Source organism: Dendrobates tinctorius, unplaced genomic scaffold (genome assembly GCF_039654945.1).
Source record: "Dendrobates tinctorius isolate UK_male_01 unplaced genomic scaffold, ASM3965494v1 ptg000070l, whole genome shotgun sequence".
Classification (NCBI taxonomy): Eukaryota; Metazoa; Chordata; class Amphibia; order Anura; family Dendrobatidae; genus Dendrobates; species Dendrobates tinctorius.
The window spans coordinates 87336137-87353456 of NW_027361738.1; the positions used below are offsets into that span (position 1 = coordinate 87336137).

Below are 17320 nucleotides of genomic sequence, written 5' to 3' on the forward strand. Positions count from 1 at the left end.
CCTCCAAGTCCGGTACCCTTGATTACGGGTGGTGAGTGATCTTCGTGAATGTTAACAGTATATTAATAGGGGTTTTCTATTGTATGCTTCACCCTGTAGGAAAGGCTCAGAAAAGCGGGAAGCAAGAAGAATAATAGGGGTTGTGCTATATGTAAATCTCCCCTAGCAAGAGACTGGCAAAAAGATCTCTGTGCTTCGTGCATTCAGCGGACTATGGCGGAGGAAGCGCCTAGTTTCGCAGCCAATCTAATATCTGCCCTCAGGTCAGAAATGGAAGGCTCAATTAAGTCCTTATTGAAAAAAGGGAAAAAAAGCAGGAAGGATTTCCCTAGTTCCCCCTCAGATTCCGCGTCAGTATCATCTCAGGCGGAAAAATCATCCTCCTCAGACTCCTCAGATAGTGACACAGGGGGTAAGCCATGTTTCCCTGTAGAAGATACAGATGCCCTCCTAAAGGCCATTAGAACCACAATGGGCCTACAGGAAGAAAGGGCGGCTAAAACCCTAGAGGACGTCATGTTTGGGGGGCTTCAGGAGAGGAAAAAACGAACCTTTCCAGTAAACGCGAAAATCCAGGCGCTTATTGAGGAGTGGAAAAAGCCTGAAAAATCGGGGGCCCTTCCATCCGCCTCTAAGAGACGATACCCCTTTGAATACAATGATACGGAGGTATGGGACAAAGTCCCAAAAATAGATGCAGCGGTGTCCAGATCTTCCAAAAGGTCGGCCCTGCCCTTGGAAGATGCAGGGGTTCTTAGAGACCCGCTGGACAAAAAAGCGGACTCATATTTGAGGCACGCATGGGAAGCGACTGCAGGAGGTCTAAAGCCGGCGATAGAGGGCACCTGCACGGCACGCTCCCTCATGATCTGGCTGCAGCAGTTAGAAGAGAAGCTGGCGTCAAGGGTCCCAAGAGAGAAGATCTTATCAGACATGTATCTCTTGCACGGGGCAGCGGCTTTTTTGGTAGATACCTCGGCGGACTCTATGCGATTGACAGCCAGAGCAGCGTCACTATCAAATGCTGCTAGACGCGCGTTATGGCTTAAGGGCTGTCCGGGTGACCTTCAGTCCAAGGCCAAATTGTGCTCTCTCCCCTGCGATGGTCGATTCCTGTTCGGCAAGAACTTGGACGATATTCTGGAGAAAGCAGGCGATAAGAAAAAAGGCTTCCCCAGATTCCCTATGGATCAGAGGAGACAGCCCTTTCGGAGGGGGAGATTCAATAGAGGGCGTCCTCCCGCTGACAGGAGAAGATGGGAGGATAAAAGAAAGAATCAGGGTTTATGTTTGGTGGAGGCACCTCCACCTCAAAAAAGTCACCACAATGACGCCGGTATTCCAGTAGGAGGGAGATTGGCACTCTTTTTCCAGGCCTGGGAAAAGATCTCCTCCAATACCTGGATTCTGAGCATCCTAAAAGAAGGCCTGAAAATCCCCTTTATTCGTCAGCCAAAACCCGTGGTCGTCATCACACCTATCAGGAAGATGACCGAAGAACAACTGGCCTTAGAAACAGAAATCCTGAGCCTGATAGACAAGCGGGTACTGTCCGAGGTGCCACGCTTACAGGAAGGAAAGGGGTTTTATTCACCCCTTTTTCTAATAAAAAAAACGGATCAGTCGTTCAGGACAATCATAAATCTCAGACGCCTCAATCTTTGGATAAGGAACCCGACCTTCAAGATGGAATCAGTGACTACGGCAGTGAAGCTGCTACATCAAGATTGCTTCATGGCCGTAGTCGATTTAAAGGATGCGTATTATCACATCCCTATCCATCCAGATTACCAGAAATACCTGAGGGTAGCGCTTTATATTCAGGGCACACTAAGGCACTTTCAGTTCAGGGCTCTTCCGTTTGGCATATCCATAGCCCCGAGGGTCTTCACCAAGGTCATAGCGGAAGTGACAGCCTTTCTCCGGATTCATGATACGGTCATAATACCATACCTGGACGATTTTCTTATAGTGGGCAGTTCAGAGGACCACTGTACAGCACAGTTGACTCAGGTGATCAACACCTTGCAAGAGTTAGGGTGGATAGTCAATTTCAAAAAATCAAAATTACAACCCCTAAAGAAACAGACCTTCCTAGGATTTATACTGGACTCAGAAAGGCAAGAGTGTCTGCTCCCAGAGTCCAAGATAGAGAAGGTACAAAATCTGGCCTTGGCGGGCCGAAACCAACCATGTATGACATTAAGAAAAGCAATGTCTCTACTAGGTACCCTAACATCCTGTATTCCGGCGGTCAGGTGGGCTCAGTTTCACACCCGGCAACTCCAGGGGGAGATACTAAGAGCACAAAGATCGCTAAGAGGGCGTTTGGAAGGGAAGCTGGAGCTTTCCTCAAAAACCAGAGACTCTCTCAACTGGTGGTTGAACGGGACAAATCTGACCTTAGGAATACCATGGGACAGACAGGCGACAGATATAATTTTAACAGATGCAAGCTCCTCGGGGTGGGGGGCACACCTAAGGGGCCTCATAGGTCAGGGTTCCTGGACACCTCAAGAAAGGAAGGCATCCTCCAACCTGAGAGAACTGTGGGCAGTGGGCAAGGCCCTAAGCCACTTCATTCCGCTACTCCAGGGTCGAGACGTACGCATCATGTCAGACAACAAGGTAGCAGTGGCATACATCAACCACCAAGGTGGGACAAAATCACACTCCTTAATGGAAGCAGCAACAGACATTCTGAGCAGTGCAGAGGAACACCTACACTCCGTGACAGCCCTACACATAAAAGGGGCAGAAAACATAGAGGCAGATTTCCTGAGTCGCAATACCCTGAGGCAAGGAGAATGGGCGCTAAACCGGTCCATTTTTCAAAAGATAATTCAGCTTTGGGGGGAACCGGTGATAGACCTCTTTTCAAACAAGCACAACAGGCAAACAGAAAGGTTCTGCTCTCTAAACCCGAGGGAAAATCCATGGGCAGTGGACTCGTTGCACATCCAGTGGAACTTCAGACTGGCTTACGCGTTCCCCCCAGTAGCTCTGATCCCAACTGTGGTAAGAAAAATCAGAAACGATCAAGCCAGGGTGATTCTAATAGCTCCATTCTGGCCAAAAAGGCCCTGGTTCGCTCTGCTACGGAAGATGTCCCTCTCCGATCCATGGGTTCTGCCAGAAATCCCGGACCTACTAGCTCAGGGTCCAATATTGCACGCTCAGGTCAAAGGATTCCATCTGACGGCGTGGAATTTGAAAGGTCGCTTTTAATGGATAGGGGGTTCTCCCCTGGGCTGGTGGCCACTCTGCTAAAAAGCAGGAAACCGGTGACTACTAACATCTACGGCAGAACATGGGATAAGTTCCTACAGTTCTTGGGTAAGCCGTTAGGAAAAGAACCCCCGATTAGGGCCATCCTAGAGTTCTTACAATCTGGGTTGCAGATGGGGTTAGCAGTAAACACACTTAAGGTTCAGGTGTCGGCACTAGGGGCGCTCTACAATTGCAAACTGGCATCAGATAGGTGGATAGCCAGATTTATTAAATCCTGCCATAGAGCTAAGCCTATTCCAATACCCAGAATAGCCCCCTGGGATTTAAACCTGGTGTTAGAAGCCCTTACAAAAGATCCGTATGAGCCATTACATCAGCTACCCCTAAAGTTCTTGACCCTAAAAACAATCCTGTTAGTAGCCCTCACATCAGCCCGCAGGATAAGCGACTTACAGGCTCTCTCAGTAAATCCTCCTTATACGCAAGTCTTTCAGGATAGGGTAGTATTAAGAACAGACCACAGTTATCTGCCCAAGGTAGTATCAGATTTCCATCGGGGTCAGGAAATTGTCCTTCCATCCTTTTGCGAAAATCCAAAAAATCTGGGGGAGGAAAAATTCCATAGTCTGGATGTTAAAAGGGCTCTCGTAGAATATATATCTGCCACTAGCCAGTGGAGGAGGTCACAGTCCCTATTCGTAGCTTTTCAGGGAGCCAGGAAAGGCTATGGGGTTTCAAAAGGGACTATTGCTAGATGGATTAGGGAAGCCATTAGTGTAGCCTATTCAGCTAGTGGTATCCCGATTCCTGACGGCATCAAGGCTCATTCCACCAGAGCCGTGGCGACCTCCTGGGCTGAAAAGGCAGAGGTATCAATCGAACAGATTTGTAAGGCCGCTACCTGGGCCTCACCTTCAACCTTCTTTAAGCACTATAGATTAAATCTATCCTCCTCTGCTGACTTAACCTTTGGTAGAAGGGTGCTGCAAGCGGTGGTCCCTCCCTAAGGTGTTTCGAAGTCTCCAAAAATCTCTCAGGTGGTGCTGTCATGGGTGAAGGGAAAACCACCATGGTTACTTACCGGTAGCCGGTTTTTCCGGAACCCATGACAGCACCCGTACATTCCCCCCCTTTTTCACTGTATGGGTGTGCACAATTAGTAGGGTGTTTTGAGTGTTGTGGTGTTGGATTAAACATGTAACTAACCGGGAAGTCCTCTCAATGCTCTGTAACCCAACTGAAGCGGGGGAGAGGTGCCGCCCCTTATGTCTCAGTAGGTTCCTGTCCTGGCGGGGCGGATCCCTCTCTCAGGTGGTGCTGTCATGGGTTCCGGAAAAACCGGCTACCGGTAAGTAACCATGGTGGTTTTCAGTTGTTTCACACTTTTTTGTTAATTATATAATTCCACATCTGTTAATTCATAGTTTTGATGACTTCAGAGTGAATCTACAATTTTCATAGTAATGAAAATAAAGAAAACTTTGAGGTGTGTCCAAACTTTTGGTGTGTGTGTGTGTATGTGTGTATATATATATATATATATATATATATATATATATATATATATATATATATATATACATTATGACTTATCTCCGCTAAGACCAAGCCTAGATCCTCAGGCTACATTCACACTATGGGCGTAGCCAGGATCTCAAACCTGGGGGGGGGGCAGAACCTCATACTGTTCCGCAGAACCTCATACTGCACACTTCAGCTGCTGCAGAACCTCATACTGCACACCCCTACACTTGAAAATAAAGCCTGCACCTTAAGAAGATGTGGTGATGAATGCAGTCTATTTATTCCAACTATCAATTGATGTTGGTGTTACTAAAGACGAGCAATGCCTGTCCTGGGCGTCCTTTTGGGCAGCTATGAGGTGTACCTGACTGGTGCTAAAAAAAAAAAGGAGTGTTTGTCTGTGCTACCCGGCTTTCATTCTTTTTGGTACAGATACGATACGGATAGACAGATATGGATATATAGAGCAGATTTCTAATCTGCTTTTGCTATTGAAAACATTATCTATGAGCTCAAAAACCTTTCAGGTGATGCGGTTTTTAAAAAAGCGGATCGGCTTTTGCAGCTGAAAAACGTATCCTCAAAAACACAGGAAAAACGCTGTGTGTGAATGTAGCCTTAGATCAGGAATAGAACAGCCATTTATGGGACATTTCATAACTTTCCCAAATTCCTATGAAAAAATATTCAGCACATTCTGCATTGAATTACTGTACCCAATTTATTATATATTTTAGGAGTCGGAGTCGGTCCATTTTATACCGACTCCAACTCTGACTCCACCAAAATGAGCACTGACTCCGACTCCGATTCCACGACTCCAACTCCACAGCCCTGGGAACATGTACGGCCAACGCTCCATTCCGATGGCCAGTTCAGAGCCCTGTTCTCAATACACTGGGACCCCACCTTTATACAGATTATCACCTGTGTGGTCCAGGGGTAATTTTGTTCAATCATCGACCTCCACAGTTACAGTACTGAGGTCAGTGATTAGTTGCAGCGGTCCCTTGTGTAGACGGACATTGCTAGAAACAGGTAAACAGAGGTGGTGGGCAATTTAAAGGGGTTTTCGAAAGACTAAAAGTTATCCCCTATGTATAGGGTAAGAGACAAGCTACTGATCGCTGGGGGATTGACTGCCGGGATCCTGAACCTCAGTGATTATAAGAACAGGGCTCATAATGCACATGCAGAAACTCCCCTTCTTTCAGCCTGTTACCGTCAAAACACCCCAGAATGCAGCAGTCGGCAGAGTCCCACTAGTAAGTTATCCACTGTCCCATGTATAGAGAATTACCTGTAATACTGGGAAAACCCCTTTAACAGGTGAGTAGGGCTTCCTGCCCTCCTAGCCCCACTGTTACGGAACACAAATAGGCCGTCCTCACCTAGCGTTCTTCCTTACTCTCCTAAATCACAGACCTTCCTGGCAATCCGGTACGGCTCACGTTACGTCCATGTATTTTGCCATTTGTTGAGCTTGGGGTTTGGTATGCGAGACCTTTAAAAAAAAAAAAAAAAAAAAAAAAAAAGTTACATTTAAGCAGTAGAATCCAAACAAACAAGTGCCGCAGGCACTGAATGTGACGTAGTGAACACCACAGGCTGACAGGGTCACGTCTTTCCTTTCTGTACATAACACTTTAGTCGGAGATCAGATTTTTTCTGTTCAATTTAATTTAAAAAATCATGAAAACTGTTGCACCTTTTGACTTTTACAGATTCTTTGTTTCCCCGCACATTCAACTTTGGTGCAGTCTGTGGTCATAAATCATCTAGGAGGAAATGCGAAAAAGACCCAATAAAAGATCTACAAATTCTCCTGTCAGGTTGTAATGTACTGTAAGATATGTATGTAAAGTATGATGTTTCTAGAACATTCTAGAAATCTCCCATTTCACTCTGAGAAAATCAGCTTGTCACATAGTTGCAGCAATTCCCCCTTCCCCCCCTGCTTGCTGCTCTCTGCCTGGATCTGTAATAGGACACTTCCTGCTACAAGCATTTGTCCTCCACAGCTATCTGCCTGCGTGCAGCTCTGTGAAGTCTGAAATCACAGTAGGATTCCCTCGTTCCTTCCCCTCCCTGCACAGCTAAGTGAAAGGATGTCTTTTGTTCTGGGACATGTGGGCTGAATAAAGGTATAGGAAATATTAAAACAAGCTCTATCGTGCACTTCCCTCGTGCCAGAGATATAATAACTACATTTCTGCGAAGGGCACGAAACCAGCTTTTATAACCTCTCATTTTCACAGCTCTAACCCCTCCAGAAACTGAGATATGGATTGCTCCCAAATGGAGTGTCTTAAGTATGGCATGTCTGATGTTGTTTTATTATATTCGATGAACTACAACCTATGAGACCCTCGGTGAGTTTATACAAGCTTCTCTCGTCTAGATATAGTTAGTATAAGTTTTTAGTTAAATTGCAACCTAGAGAGTAGGGGGCCAGACCCTCTCCAGACTGCCCCTTTCGTGAGGTCACAGACCCAAAAGGATAAGGTATTCACTCCCAAAATTAGCTCAGTTTGAGCTGCAGATGCCATGCTAGAAAGATCACCAAATGTCCGGAGATGTTTGGCTAAGCGGTCCATCCCCCGAGCCACATGGGTTGCCTAATACCAACTAAGCACATGTAAGTGTACTTTCTGCTTTCATCCCTGTTATGTTATATTTGCAATGTACATACTTAAAGTTGCTATAAATTAAGACATTATCTATGTAATCACTGCCCACCTTTTTGGGAATAAATGATAAAATTATCAGTTTGTCTCCATGCTGTAAGAAACGAACTATGCACCTTTTGTAGATAATCGCTACTAATTTGGGGGTTTGCCACGGACCCTCTTAATTAACTCTTTGATTAAGTGAATCGTGGCTGGTGGCAGCGTGGTGTGTGCAGTTGGTTACGCTAGTTGGCAGTACGGAAGGGTCTCATATTGCTGAATGAGGGGCTGAGGCCCAAAGCATTGATAATTCCCTTACTGCAGTAGTCTAGTTGCCCGGGCACAACAAGCAGCCCATCCGGCAAATAATTATCCTAGTGCAGTTCCCTGACTGACCTGAGGGTAAGGGGGGCGCCGGAGAGCTGCGAGTTCCAAAGTGGAACTGAGAAAGTGGGATATACATAAATCCCCGCAGTTCTTGGAAGGTTGTTAGCAGTGGTGGGGCATCCAAAATAACCCCCTGCGATAAATTGTTAGAGCGAGATTAGCTTGCTGTATATTTTTGTCACATGGTACCAGTGGCGGGATAACTAAGATAAGCCCCCACTGTGCCTGTGATAGCCGTGTGCCGGCAGTGCGCCGCATCCCTCCGTCCGCTGACATACTGGTGCCAGTGGTGGGATCGTGACAATTTGGTGGCAGTGGTGTGCTTTCATCACACAGGTCATCAAAATAAGCTCACTGAGTCAGTCAACTCACTGTGCAGCCAGCACTGTGCAGGGAAACATAGAGCCTGTAAAAGTCAAACCTAGTAACCTAGTTAGTAAGGCCAAAAAAAGCCACGTGTCCATCCAGTTCAGCCTATAAAATTCTGTCAGAGTAAATCCCCAGATCTACGTCCTTCTAAAGAACCTAACAATAACTGTAAGATACAATATAGTTACGCTCCAGGAAGACATCCAGGCCTCTCTTGAACCCTTCGACTGAGTTCGCCATCACCACCTCCTCAGGCAGGGAATTCCAGATTCTCACTGCCCTGACAGTAAAGAATCCTCTTCTATGTTGGTGGGAAACCTTCTCCCCTCCAGACGCAGAGAATGCCCCCTTCAATGCAAAATGTTTATTGAAATCCATTTCTAAAAAAAAAAAAAAAAAAAAAAGCCCAAATTCATTCAGAGTAAGCAAACCAAAGGTGTCCACATAAATGGGTCTTTTCACATGGTAATTTTTCCGTGTATCTGTGGTCTGGAGGGAAAAAAATACACCTCCTATTGTGGTCCAGTGTGTTGACCAAACTCTCCCATCCACGGGAGATCCGAGTCTGCGTTTTTCACTTACTGCTTGCTAAGAAAATGTTGAGAAACCACCATCCGTTCTTTTTTCTTGTTTCGTATGGGAAAAGCTGATCAGGCAGAAAAAAAATACAGCACAAAAAGACGTGAAAGAAATGACTGACGTGTGAATAGGACCTGAGAGCGAAATTCTGCCCTCGCAGCAGCGTTCTGCGGTACAGCTAGTATGGGAAGAACTACTGATCCCAGCTTTTAATCTAGCTCGTATTAGGCATCCAAATGACAGTTGAACGCTTGCTGTGGATCTTCACACTCGCAGCATGGCTGTCACGTCAGGTTGTCGTTACAAAGGGTCAAATTCGCTGCAAATGTGACATCTGCTTTTGCTTTTTTGCAAACTGCAGATCTCCTGACTTCCGCTAGGTGTCAGCATGTGTTTCCTTTATTTCTTACCATGTGTTCATGGTTTCCTTGAAAATCCCCAATCCCTGCATGCGACATATGAGCTGTGCGGTCATGTGCACCCTATTGTTCCCTGTTATCAGCAGTCTCGGGTCAGCGAGATGATGTAATTTCCTTCAGAGGGATGGTTAGGCCTGTTTCACACTTTCGTTTTTGACCATCAGTCAAAATCCGCCGTCTTTGCAAAAAAACCGATCCGCCATTTTTTTTGGCGGATCCGTTTTTTCCCCACTGACTTGCATTACTGGCGGATCTTGACGGACGGATTATGTAACGTTTTTTGTAGTGCAGGATCCGCATTTTGATACAGCGCATGCCCGGAGGAATGAAGTCAGGAGGAAATCTCTCTCTCCCTCCTCACCCCCCCCCCTTCCCGGGCAGCGGTTCCTTTCGTATCTCCCGGACAGAGATCACATTTATGTCCCAGCTGTCTGTGTCGGAGCTAGAACTTCCTTTCACTCTCTGGCATGCACCGCTTCCATCATTGACTTTATTTTCTGCCAGCACAATAGATGCTGGAACATGCATTCATTCACTAGCACGCCAAGCTCTTACCATTTATCCGGATTCTTGAGTGCAGTAGGTGCTGTTATTGTACATTTTCACTCCCAGTATGCACTGCTCCTTTTATTGCTACCTATTATCTGTCAGCACAGTAGGTGCTGGAACTTCCTTTCACTACCAGCATGCATTGCTCCTGTCTTTACCCTGTCTCATACTTTGCCCCCTGCTTTGTGTATATCTAGAAGTAGAATACACAAGGGTCAGACTCCATTTGTTGTCTGTTACCGTGGTGATGCATTGTCTGCAGAGCAGCTGTAGACAGAGAACGTGTTAATCAGGTCCTAGTGCAAACTTGCTTTATTTTCCATTTTAAGCACATTAAGAAAATAATTGCCAAGTTGGACATAAACTTTAATTGGTAGCGGGACCTTCACATAACTTTTGGACAGATGTCCGAAAGTTGGATTTCTGCGGGTCCTGGAGCCCCCCACTGATGATGAAGGGGCAGAAGCCCTCAGCCAGGTGAAGCTTGATGATTGTCTCAGGCTAGGAGTAGAGCAGCCGACGGCGGTTGGATATCCTGCCCCTTCACTCTAGAGGGAGCGGTGGGGTCTTTGACTTGGCTAAAGTTTTTTTTTTTTGTTTTTTTTTTAAAGTTGAATTACTGTTCAATGGCAGCATGGAAAAACTTCTGCCACTTTGTGCCGTCCGTTGTGTTCGGAGTCCTCACTATCCCTGCTTGATCTCAGTGACTAGGAACCCTATTAATTACATCTAGATACAGATGTTACTTTCCACAGCTGAGGGTTTGCTACTCGTGTATTTACTGTAGACCATCCTCCGGGACTTCACATTACTGGGCCTCGGCTTATTAACCTGCAGCTGAGATCTCTCTTTGGGATATGGCGTGAGTTAGGCACAGAGGATGACCTACAGAGGCTCGGATTGTAGCCTATAGCTACCTTTTGGGGCAGTTTCCTTTGGAAATTTCTGGGGGTAGAAGTGCAGGTGCGCACAGCGTAATGGAGGTGAGCACAAATATTCGGGGTAATCGACAATAGTTGGTCCTGTTGTTTTGCAATTGTTCCGACATAATCCGGGAATTTGTCTGGTAACCGTCCCAATTATTTTGCTCTGTAACTTTCCATCTGTTTTGTTTGTGTGCCGTTCCTCTTTATCAGTGTTCTGCCAGCACTGTAGGTACTGGAACTACCTTTTTTATTTACTTACCACCATGCTTTGCCCCTGTCATTGCCCAATGGCTTGACTGCCATGAATTGAAAGCCTATCTCTCTGTTATGGCTCTATGTAGTTTCTGCAGAGTTGAGAGCCCCTGCCTTTTCTGTTGAGGGGGGACAAAGACCCCTCTGCCCCTATCCTGTAGAGGGGGGACAAAGACACCCACCTTTGCTGTAGATACTACAAAAACCCTCGCTCCCCTTCCTACCCATAGGGCCTTCTTGAAGGGGGACAAACCCTCCCTCCTTTCCTGTTGTAGAGGGGATAAAGACAGTTCAGCATCTGAGACACATTGTTTTTTGCTTGATGCAGTATTTTTAAAGTAATTGAATGTTTTCATCTATTCTAATTCTAATTAATGAAGTTTTTTTTTTTTAATCCAAGCTGCTGGATGCCTTCTTTTCATAACTTGTTCCCTTCCCCATCCCACCCCTTGTCTTGGTGTCTCCGCTGCTGAGGCGGGTTACACAGCAGGGAGACGCCCAGCTGGTGACATAGTGAGTTGCACAGCAGGATATACAGCAGGAGGCGCAGGGAGACCCAGCAGGATGCACAGCAGGAGGTGCAGGGAGACACAGCAGGATGCACAGCATTAGGCTCAGGGAGACTCAGCAGGATGTGCAGGGAGACACAGCAGCACACAGCAGGAGGTGCAGGGAGACACAGCAGAATGCACAGCAGGAGGTGCAGGGAGACACAGCAGGAGGCGCAGCAGGAGACACAGCAGGAGGTGCAGGGAGACACAGCAGGATGCACAGCAGGAGGTGCAGGGAGACACAGCAGGATGCACAGCAGGAGGTGCAAGGAGACACAGCAGGAGGTGCAGGGAGACAGCAGGATGCACAGCAGGAGGCTCAGGGAGACACAGCAGGATACACAGCAGGAGGTGCAGGGAGACACAGCAGGATACACAGCAAGAGGTGCAGGGAGACACAGCAGGAGGTGCAGGGAGACACAGCAGGATACACAGCAGGAAGCGCAGGATGCACAGCAGGAGGTGCAGGGAGACACAGCAGGAGGTGCAGGGAGACACAGCAGGAGGTGCAGGGAGACACAGCAGGATGCACAGCATTAGGCTCAGGGAGACTCAGCAGGATGTGCAGGGAGACACAGCAAGATACACACAGCGGTTGAAAATATTTGGACAACATAATTTTATAATTAAAGTAGTTTGCGGATTATCTATTACACCAAGTTGTCAGAAAGCTCGGGGGCCATTTATTATATTGTCCAGAATATGTGTAACATGCTGAGGCTAATTTTTCCGACAGTCACAAACTTTTTACCTTTTAAAATTGGAATGAAATTCTTGAAATTCCTCCTTGTGATTAAGAATTGATGATACTGTCACTGGAAACTTGCGGCAGCGTGATTCTCTAAGCTGAAACATGTGAAATAGCTGAAATAACTGGACATATTAACTTTTATCATCTGCTTCACCCCCGAATGTGTTTCCATAAAACTCTGTTGGCATTTACAGTAGAAGTCCTATAATCCTGGACCGTCATACCTGATAACCAGGAGCGCCTTCAGGTCTGATGTATACACCATATACTACCGCAGTATATGGGGTCATCGACTTCAGTAGCACTTTATTGTTGTATGCATATTAAAGAGCACAGAACAGCTCCTGTTATGGAAAAACCCAAGTTTTTGCTGAAGCCAGATGCCATTCCCTCTCCTCACACCTCTTAGTCAAGAACTCAGATTGAGTCGGAGACATTGTTCGTCTTTTCACATTGAGTCTTAGGCTACTTTCACACATCCGTTTTTTTAAATCCGGCACGATGCGGCGAAAATTGCGAAAACCGGATCCGGAATTGGATCCGGTTTTTTCAGATAGAATGTAATGATCGCCGCATCGTGCCGGATGGACATGCGGTGCCTCCAGGTTTTGTTGGATACGGCAAACATGCGCCGTCCGGCGTCTGCAAAAAACAGCTGCAACGTTTTTTTGCAGCCCCGGATCGGCTTTTTCAACAGTGCATGCCCAGGCACTGTGAGTTTTAACCCCACAAGTGCCCGACGCGCATCTCTCTCTCCCCCTCCCCTTCTCTCTCTCCCTATCTCTCTCTCTCTCTCTCTCTCCCTCCCTCTCTCCATACCTTTCTTTGGCTGGCTCTCTCGTCCCCCGCTGTCTCTCTGGCTGCTCTCTCGTCCCCCGCTCTCTCTTTGGCTGGCTCTCTCGTCCCCCACTGTCCCTCCGGCTGCTCTCTCGTCCCCCGCTCTCTCTTTGGCTGGCTCTCTCGTCCCCCGCTCTCTCTCTGGCTGCTCTCTCGTCCCCCGCTCTCTCTTTGGCTGCTCTCTCGTCCCCCGCTCTCTCTTTGGCTGCTCTCTCGTCCCCCGCTCTCTCTTTGGCTGCTCTCTCGTCCCCCGCTCTCTCTTTGGCTGCTCTCTCGTCCCCCGCTCTCTCTTTGGCTGCTCTCTCGTCCCCCGCTCTCTCTCTGGCTGCTCTCTCGTCTCCCGATCTCTCTCTGGCTGGCTCTCTCGTCCCCCGGTGCTGCGGCTCCTTTAAATGTCCTCCAAGCCGCATCAGGCGCCGCATGTAAATCCGGTGTCACCGCTGCAGGCCGGATCCGGCGGCCCGGCTTTTCGCCGCACGCCGCCGGACCCCTGACACTGGATGTGTGAAAGAGGCCGTCATCTGGATTTTGCCGTCAGGCACAATCCGGCATGTGTGTAAAGAAACGGATCCGTTTTTTTTTTCAGCCGGATGCGTTTTTTTGTCATTGAATAGCACATGCGCCGGATCGCGCCGCATGTACTTCCGTTTGTTCCGGTTTTTACCGGATCCGGCTGAAATCTGCTGTCTGGCGGCTGGACAGAACGCGTGCTGTAACGTTTTTTTTGTCCGGTGAAAAAAGCCGGACATGCACGCGTGCGGCACTCCCGGCTCTATGGGCCAATGAAAGGCAAGGGTAACGTCCGGCAGCCGGATCAGGCTTTTACCTGATCCGGCCACCGCTTGCAGTTTTCCTGCTCTGCGCATGCCCGGATATCTCTCTCAGGCAGGGGTCACACTGGCGAGGAATACGGCCGAGTGAGAGGCGCTAAAAGCACGCATTAGACACGGACCAATGATTCCCTATGGGGTCCCTCGCACCAGCCGTATATTTCTCATCCGTATTCTACGGTCCGTGCCAATCGCAGCATGCTGGGACTGTCAGCGTACTACGGCCATACTACGCCAATGCAAGTCTATGGGTGCGCAAAAAATACTGATTACACACGGACCACACATGTGACTTGCGAGAAATACGCACCCGGTGTCTTTTAGAAAAGCCGGCAATTCAGTGCGCTATACAGTAAACTCACACTGACAGGTTTAATAAAGAAACGAAAGAATAGATATAGACACATAGAATACACACACATAGAATGTAATATATATATATATATATATATATATATATGTGTGTGTCTATATCTAATCTTTGGGTTGTGTTATAAAACCTGTCATAGGGCTCCATTATATGTCCATTTTGCAAGCCTGCAAGAAAATCTCGCCATACGGATGCTGACATGCGCAAAATACGCGACCACACCTTGCTTACGGATGACATACGGAGCACTATTTAGGGGTCATTTATCCGTATTACGCCTGTAAACTACGGACCGTATTTTGCGCAGGTTAGTGTGACCCCGGCCTTACTCTCTCTCTCTCGAAAAGTGGTCTTCCCCCGTACTGCGGTGACGACTGCCGAGTCCGCCGTAAGTTGCGCCGCAGCTACTTCCGCTGCCTCCGCTTCCGGCCGGCCGACTTTTCGTCGCACACCGCCGGAATCTCCCCGACGGATGTGTGAAAGTAGCCTTATACAGACAGTATCAGCGAATTATGGCAGCTGCATCCCCCTGCTCCCTGTCTTGTTTTGGAGAATTGCTGCAGCTGCATCCCCCTCCTCCCTGTCTCGTTTTGGAGAATTTCTGCAGCTGCATCCCCCTCCTCCCTGTCTCGTTTTGGAGAATTTCTGCAGCTGCATCCCCCTCCTCCCTGTCTCGCTTTGGAGAATTTCTGCAGCTGCATCCCCCTGCTCCCTTTCTCGTTTTGGAGAATTGCTGCAGCTGCATCCCCCTCCTCCCTTTCTCGTTTTGGAGAATTGCTGCAGCTGCATCCCCCTCCTCCCTGTCTCGTTTTGGAGAATTGCTGCAGCTGCATCCCCCTCCTCCCTTTCTCGTTTTGGAGAATTGCTGCAGCTGCATCCCCCTCCTCCCTGTCTCGTTTTGGAGAATTGCTGCAGCTGCATCCCCCTCCTCCCTGTCTCGTTTTGGAGAATTGCTGCAGCTGCATTTACTTTTGCTCAATCAGGTAATTTTTTTTTTTTTTATAATGGCTCCTGAACAATTGCAGAAAACCTGTGCACAAGGAAGGAGGCAGCACAGGCCGCTGCTTGATGAAGCTTTATATATTCACATGCACTAATGGGTGACTGACATTGCCATGTTCCTGAATGAGTCCTCGCTGCCGGCTACAGCTTTGGCAGGGATCCACAACAGGTCTCGGCCAAATATCCTGCCATAAGCCACAGACCCTCTGCTGTCCTGCAAGTCGCAGCATCTGCTCCCCACTGAGGAAGCATCTGATCACTCATCATTTGAATGCCAGCCTGTATATATAGGAATCCCAGTCTTGTCTCCAAGGGACCAGCAAATCCTACCCTGGCTAATCAGTCTGTGATTTTTGACTCCTAGTCCTGAACTTGACCCACGGTCTTACCTCCTACTTCCTGCTATCATGGTGACAAATCTCGCCTGACTGCCATTATGAAAATTTCCAGCGTTGAGCAACAATTGACACCCGATCGTGACAAGTTTTCATCACTGGTCATAAAGGTTTAAAGTGGTTTCCCAAGACTTAGATATTGGTGACCTATCATTAGGATAGACCGTATCAGATCGGCGGATGTCCTCCGGTCTCTTGCATCTTGACTGTTATTTGGTTAACGATCCCTGGATATATTCCTAACTTTGCTACGGCGCACCCACCGCTAATTGGTTCTGGGGACCTCTGATTGCAAAATGCACCAGTGAAATACCATGCATCCTTGCAAGGGGTCCAAGTGTCTATTGCATCCTTGCAAGGGGTCCAAGTGTCTATTGCATCCTTGCAAGGGGTCCATGTGTCTATAGCATCCTTGCAGGGGGTCCAAGTGTCTATTGCATCCTTGCGGGGGGGGGCAAATGTCTATTGCATCCTTGCAGGGGGGGCAAGTGTCTATAGCATCCTTGCAGGGGGTCCAAGTGTCTATTGCATCCTTGCGGGGGGGGGGCAAATGTCTATTGCATCCTTGCAGGGGGGGCAAGTGTCTATAGCATCCTTGCAGGTGGGTCCATGTGTCTATTGCATCCTTGCAGGGGGGGGCAAGTGTCTATAGCATCCTTGCAGGGGGGGGCAAGTGTCTATAGCATCCTTGCAGGGGGGGTCCATGTGTCTATAGCATCCTTGCAGGGGGTCCATGTGTCTATAGCATCCTTGCAGGGGGTCCATGTGTCTATTGCATCCTTGCAGGGGGGGCCAAGTGTCTATAGCATCCTTGCAGGGGGTCCAAGTGTCTATTGCATCCTTGCGGGGGGGGGGCAAATGTCTATTGCATCCTTGCAGGGGGGGCAAGTGTCTATAGCATCCTTGCAGGTGGGTCCATGTGTCTATTGCATCCTTGCAGGGGGGGGCAAGTGTCTATAGCATCCTTGCAGGGGGGGGCAAGTGTCTATAGCATCCTTGCAGGGGGGGTCCATGTGTCTATAGCATCCTTGCAGGGGGTCCATGTGTCTATAGCATCCTTGAAGGGGGTCCATGTGTCTATAGCATCCTTGCAGGGGGTCCAAGTGTCTATAGCATCCTTGCAGGGGGTCCATTTGTCTATTGCATCCTTGCAGGGGGTCCAAGTGTCTATAGCATCCTTGCAGGGGGTCCAAGTGTCTATAGCATCCTTGCAGGAGGTCCATGTGTCTATTGCATCCTTGCAGGGGGTCCAAGTGTCTATAGCATCCTTGCAGGGGGTCCATTTGTCTATTGCATCCTTGCAGGGGGTCCAAGTGTCTATAGCATCCTTGCAGGGGGTCCATGTGTCTATAGCATCCTTGAAGGGGGTCCATGTGTCTATAGCATCCTTGCAGGGGGTCCAAGTGTCTATAGCATCCTTGCAGGGGGTCCATTTGTCTATTGCATCCTTGCAGGGGGTCCAAGTGTCTATAGCATCCTTGCAGGGGGTCCAAGTGTCTATAGCATCCTTGCAGGAGGTCCATGTGTCTATAGCATCCTTGCAGGGGGTCCATTTGTCTATTGCATCCTTGCAGGGGGTCCAAGTGTCTATAGCATCCTTGCAGGGGGTCCATGTGTCTATTGCATCCTTGCAGGGGGTCCAAGTGTCTATAGCATCCTTGCAGGGGGGGTCCAAGTGC

General features: G+C 48.2%; 1 protein-coding gene across 2 annotated transcripts in view; it reads left to right on the forward strand.

Annotated features, from left to right (window-relative positions):
• The first annotated feature begins 4781 nt into the window (after positions 1 to 4781).
• The window catches only part of LOC141095786 (UBAP1-MVB12-associated (UMA)-domain containing protein 1-like), a 41782-nt gene continuing 29243 nt past the window's right edge, over positions 4782 to 17320 (forward strand). The window contains exon 1 of one of the 2 annotated variants that reach the window (XR_012233471.1): positions 4782 to 7393. Coding sequence is in view for 1 of the 2 variants with exons in the window: in XM_073582097.1 (XP_073438198.1) it covers positions 10705 to 10710 (6 nt within the window). In the remaining variant the exon portion in view is untranslated. Of the gene's footprint in view, positions 7394 to 10549; positions 10711 to 17320 lie in introns of those variants that run through there. The other variant, XM_073582097.1, reaches the window with a different exon arrangement.